The sequence below is a fragment of the Pelodiscus sinensis genome, chromosome 19 (genome assembly GCF_049634645.1).
Source record: "Pelodiscus sinensis isolate JC-2024 chromosome 19, ASM4963464v1, whole genome shotgun sequence".
Taxonomy (NCBI): domain Eukaryota; kingdom Metazoa; phylum Chordata; order Testudines; family Trionychidae; genus Pelodiscus; species Pelodiscus sinensis.
Window position 1 is genome coordinate 21069288 of NC_134729.1, and position 6000 is coordinate 21075287.

The 6000-nt window shown below is 47.8% G+C and overlaps 1 protein-coding gene across 8 annotated transcripts in view; it reads right to left on the reverse strand.

Moving 5' to 3' along the window:
* Window positions 1-5657, reverse strand: part of RANBP3 (RAN binding protein 3) — a 97404-nt gene extending 91747 nt beyond the window's left edge. For 3 of the 8 annotated variants that reach the window (XM_075902977.1, XM_075902976.1, XM_075902972.1), the window contains exon 1: window positions 5333-5657. In XM_075902977.1, coding sequence (XP_075759092.1) covers window positions 5333-5354 — 22 coding nt within the window. In that variant the 5' untranslated portion in view covers window positions 5355-5657. The remainder of the gene's footprint in view (window positions 1-5332) is intronic. The other 5 variants (XM_075902975.1, XM_075902971.1, XM_075902973.1 and 2 more) reach the window with 3 other exon arrangements.
* Between the last annotated feature and the right edge of the window lie 343 nt (window positions 5658-6000).

Sequence of the window (6000 nt, forward strand, 5' to 3'; positions counted from 1 at the left end):
ATAAACATAAGATTCATTGATACAGTCAGAGGTGCACACACTTCAGGGCCTGTGTGTGCGCTTGTTTATTATAAGCATCCGCTAGGCTGGAGGTGGGCAATAATTTTTGATAAAGGGGGCACTACAAGAATGTGGTAAGTGCTCAGTGGGTGCACTCTTCCATGATATTCATGGAGGAGTTGCAGGATCTGCGATAGAAAGGAGCTTAGGATAGAGGATTAGGGGTGCAGGAGAGGGTGAGAGAACTGGGAAGGAATCTGGGTGAGGGAGGGGGTTGTAACTTGGGCAGGCAATTGGAGTACAGAGTCCAATGGGGGTATGAGTGCAGGAAAGGATTCTGACCTAGAAGGGGAGAGTAGGAGGGTTGCAGGGTCTATGATGGGATTGTGACATGGAGCAGGGGAGTGGTGGACAGGATCCATGAGGGGGAATGGGTGCAGGAGAGGATCCTGACCTGGGGCAAAGGATTGGAGTGCAGAGTCTGGGAGAGGTGATGGATGCAGGAATAGGGGTGAAAAAGCTTTGGACTGATCTGGGGCAGAAGTACATGAGGTGGAGCAGAGGGTTGAGGACAGGGAGGGGCTGGGGTGCCAGAAACAGGTTCTGGCCAGGAGGTGCTTACCTAGGCAGCTCCTGGCCAGCAGCCCAGCAGGACTCTCAGGCCGGCTCCTTGCCGTACACACTCCACACATTGCTTAAAGCAGCCAGCTGTGGGTATTACATGTTCTCTGTGCACAAAGAATGCCTCACGCACAGTCCAGGGAGCTTTCACTGGCTGATTTCCAACCAATGGAGCTGCAATATTGTGTTGGGGAGACCGCCTTTCCCAATTCCCCGCATGCAGAAAACATATGGCTCCTACAGCCAGCAGCTCTGAGCCATGTGCAGAGCAGGAAAGGCAAGAAGCCTGCTTGGTACTCCTGCTGGGCCACAGGCTGTATCTGGTGGTTTGGCAGGCCAGATCTGACCCAGAGGCCATATTTTGTCTACTCCTGTTCTAGGTTAATACATACTGTTACTTCAAATAGCTTTGCATTTACATACAGACATACATAAGAATGGCCATACAAGGTCAGACCAAAGATCCATCTAGCCCCGTACCCTGTCTGCCATCAGTGGCCAATGCCAGATGCCCCAGAGGGAGTGAACAGAGAATCATCATGTGGTCCCTCTCCTGTCATCCATTTCCAGTCTTTGACAAACAGAGGCTAGGGACACCATTGCTACCCATCCTAGCCAATAGCCATTTAAAGACCTAACTTCCATTAATTCATCTAGGTCTTTTTAGAACCCTGTTAAATTCCTGGTCTTCACAACATCCTCTGGCAAGGAGTTCCACAGGTTCATCACATGCTGCATGAAGAAAAACTTTCTTTTGTTTGTTTTAAACCTGCTACCTATTAATTTCATTTGGTAACCTCTAGTTCTTCTATTATGGGAACAAATAATTTTTCCTTATTCACTTTTGTGCACAACAGTCATGATTTTATAGACCTCTATCATATCTCCCCCACCCGCTTAGTCTCCTCTTTTCTAAGCTGAGAAGTCCCAGTCTCTTTAATCTCATAAGAATGGCCGTACTGGGTCAGACCAAAGGTCCATCTAGCCCAGTAGCCTGTCTGCTGACAGTGGCCAGCACCAGGTGCCCCAGAGGGGGCGGACCAAAGACAATGATCAAGCGATTTGTCTCCTGCCATCCTTCTCCAGCCTCTGACAAACAGAGGCCAGGAACACCATTTCTATCCCCTGGCTAATAGCCTTTTATGGATCTAACCTCCATGAAATTATCTAGCTTCTCTTTAAACTCTATTATAGTCCTAGCCTTCATAGCCTCCTCTGGCAAGGAGTTCCACAGATTGACTACACGCTGTGTGAAGAAGAACTTTCTTTTATTAGTTTTAAACCTGCTACCCATTAATTTCATTTGGTGTCCTCTAGTTCTTCTATTATGGGAACTTATAACTTTTCTTTATTCACCCTCTCCACACCACTCATGATTTGATATACCTCTATCATATCCCCCCTTAGTCGCCTCTTTTCTAAACTGAAAAGTCCCAGTCTCTTTAACCTTTCTTCATATGGGACCCGTTCCAACCCCTAATCATTTTAGTTGCCATTTTTTGAACCCTTTCTAAGGCCAAAATATCTTTTTTGAGATGAGATGACTACATCTGTACACAGTATTCAAGATGTGGGCGTACCATAGTTTTATACAGGGGCAGTAAGATATTCTGTGTCTTATTTTCTATCCCTTCCTTAATAATTCCTAACATCCTATTTGCCATCCTCTCTCTCTTCATGTGACCCGTTCCAAACCCCTAATCATTTCTGTTGCCTTTTTCTGAACATTTTCCAATGCCAATATATCCTTTTTGAGATGAGGCAACCACATCTGTACACAGTATTCAAGATGTGGGCGTACCATGGTTTTATACAGAGGCAATAAGATATTATCTGGCTCATTCTTTATTCCTTTTTTAATTATTCTTAACATTGTGTTTGCTTTTTTGACTGCCACTGCACATTGAGTGGAAGTTTTCAGAGAACTATGCACAATGACTCCAAGATCTCTCTCGAGTAGTTATAACTAACGTATTATCAGGGCTCGACAAACCACAGCAAAATCCACTCACCAGCCCCGCACATGCGCCAGACCTGCACTGCACATGCGCGCACCACCAGTGAACGGGGCGACCACTGTAATCTACTCGCCATGGGCGAGTAGATACACAGATTTGTCAAGCCCTGCATATTATCATAATAGATATATTCATGCAATTTATTTCCAAGAATACAAAAGCAGGGTGAAAATTGGAAAAAATTAATAGTTTTTATAAAATGCAGGAGAGTTTAGTAAAACTCAATTTAAATTTAAAATAAAGGGACGTAGTTATAAAGTACCATGGAAAGCTATACTGCTTCCTATCACAAGCATCTTCATACAAATCAATCTGGAAAGTTTGTTAGAGGAGAATTCATGAAAATAAGTGTTGATGAGGACTAATCCAGTTATCTCAAAAAAGAGACATTATGGTAGTACCTAGAAGCAATAGTCATGGAAGAAAACCCCATTATATTAGGCACTGAATAAATACAAAACAAAACAACAGACCCTACCCCTAAAGAACTTACAACCTAAGTATAAGATAAGCCAAAATAGATATAGACAGAGGGGTGCAAGGAAACTGCAAGGCAAAATTGGACACGATAGGCAGTTGCCTCAGGCCTCTCAGCGGCCTAAAAGATGTCAAAAGTTTTGTACACTGAAAGGAGAATCTCAAAGAGAATTCTGAATGAGATTAATGGGATAACTTAGCGCATATTTACAAGGAGTTCCTCTGAGCATGAGGAAAAGTATGGAAGAAGGCACAAAGGTCTTATTTTAATCTTTTAATGAGTGTGTGATGGAGGCTGGCATCATGGCTAATCAAAAGTGTAAATCTACATGTCAGTCAATGTGAGATGACTGGTGTGGTGGGAACACACCATGAAGGGCCTTGAAGGTAAACATAAGTAAATTTTGTTTGAGGCAACAGAGAAGAGGAAGCCAATGAAAGGATGCAAGGAGAATGTGACAGGATAAGAGAATGACTTTGTTGCAGCCTCTATCAGAGGCAGGCAGCAAGGGGGGGAAGCAGGAGATGATGTTGGGGGGAAGCCAGCGTGAAAGCCAGTTTCCCCCAGCACCATCTCTGAGGGGGACAGGGGAGATAAAAGCACACTGGCAATGGTGCAAGCAGGGACTGAAGCATTCTCTACTAGCGCTGCTTCTGCTGCGATTCTGCTTTTCAAATGTACAAGAGCCCCAACTCTTTCATGTTATGAAAGTTTTCTGTCTATCTTCCACTTGGGAGATACACATTAAAACTATGTCTACACAACACACCTTATAGCAGTGCTGAATCTGCATAGTTATAAGGTGCACTGAGTGGCCACTCTTTACTGCTGGGAGAGATGTTTTCCAGTGACAAAGTAAAACCACCTCCAACAAGCAAAGGTCCCACTGAACAAAGCACTATGCAAGCAGACACTTTTCATCAATTAATTGTTTTTTGTTTGGGTGGTGGAAGGCAAGGTTTTCCACATTTTTGTTTGGGTGTTAGGGGGCAAGGTTTTCCACATTTATTGGAAAACTTGTGTCATTTGGGTAAGTGCCAGTGTAGATAAAGCCTAGGACCTCTACATGGTATGCCATTCTCTCTTAAAGCTCCCAAGGAAGAATTAATAAAACCAATTTCCCTGCCCTCACAAAATTATGGCTATACAAAAGATACCTAAATTTTCTCTAATCTTGCAAGGCATATTCTTAGCCAACTGCTAGACATAAATACACAGCATTAACAATGGGAATTTTACAGCTCCCTTAAATAGGCATGCCAAGAAGGGACATGCTACCTGAACACTGCATAAAAAGGGGTGACATATAAGGAGGCACCTAGCCCCAAACAGGAAAGAGAAATACTGAGCTTGCTTTTCACATTTTGGGGTTCAAGTGATAATTAAACAAGAGGCAGCTCCCACAGGTCTCTTCCTTTGCCACCATTGCCTCACAGTTTTTCACCATGAACAAAATAAGGTGACTAATGGGAACATAGAGGGATGCTCTGTTCACATTCGGAACACACACAGGGTATGTACCTGCCAAGCTAGATAGGCTCACTAGAAAAGGATTTGACAGGAATCAGAGGAGTAGCTGTGTTAGTCTGTATCCACAAAAAACAAGGAGCCCTGTGATAATTTAAAGATGAACCGGTTTGCTCAGGCATAAGCTTTTCTGGGCAAAGACATGCAGCTTGAGGAAGGGGGCCCTTGACCACAAGTGCTTATACCCAAATAAATCTGTTAGTCTTTAAGGTGTCACAGGACTCCTCCCTGTTTTTACAAAGGGATGCGGTTCTGTCCCACGCTGAAGGCTGCAGCAGGAAAGGAGTAGCTTTGCTCCTGACGCTGGGCAGTAATAAATAACACACGCCTCTCTCTTAGCGCCTGGCCCGCACAGCCTGCACCGACAGGCCCGGGCCCACGCCCAGCCCCACTTCCGTCACCCCCATGCTCACGCCGATGCCCCCCAAGGTGCTCGCTGCAGGGCGGGTGTCGGTCGGCTCCCCCCGGACTGGGGGGCGGGGAAACAAGACGGCCCCACTTAGGCCCAGCCTCTCCCTTTGTCCAGTCCGTTCCCCTGCGGTGGCCGGCACTGAGGCAGGCGGCAGGGAGGAGCAACTCCCCTACGGGGCCCGTGGAGCTCTTCCTGAGGCGAATGCCAGGCCTGCTTCGGCCCGCGGCCCAAACCCCGCCTCCGCACAACCGCGATAACGGCCACATCCCCCCCTACCTTCGTTCGCTAAATCCGCCATTTTACTTCCTCAATCACTCCCACAGTGCATCGCGCGGCCGGCCGGCCTCCGATTTACAACAGACACAGCGCGGCGGCGCATGCGCGCAGTGTCCCGCAAGGGAGGGGCTCTCCCGCCGTCAAGCGGGAGAGACTGCGCATGCTCCGAAGAACGTTTCTTTTTTTTTTTTTAACTCCCTTCCGCCTCACAGGGTTTAGTACGCATGCGCTAAAAGCAAAGGCTTCGTTCCGCCGCTCGCGGTTAGACAAACAGTGCGCCTGCGCCAAACCCACCCGCTCCGCCCGTTGCAGGACTAGCAGAGCCTCTTGGGTGAGGGGAGCGGAGTCAGCGCTGCAGGAGCCTCACGGGGCATGCGCACAACTGCACGCGCCACATTTCATAAAACCCACCTGTGACAACAAAGCATTGTCCCTTCCCCCCGCGTCGGGAGGTTGGGGGCGGTGGCTCAGGGGTGTGAGCACCCGGCTCCAGACCTGTCAGCCCTTACTGCCTCGTTCCCACCCCCCACCCCCCTCAGTCCTTCACCGCCACCCTCCTCCACAGCCCCCTTCCCGCCGCCTCAGCCCTTCACCGCCACCCCCCTCAACTGCCCCCTTCCCGCCGCCTCAGCCCTTCACCGCCACCCCCCTCAACTGCCCCCTTCCCG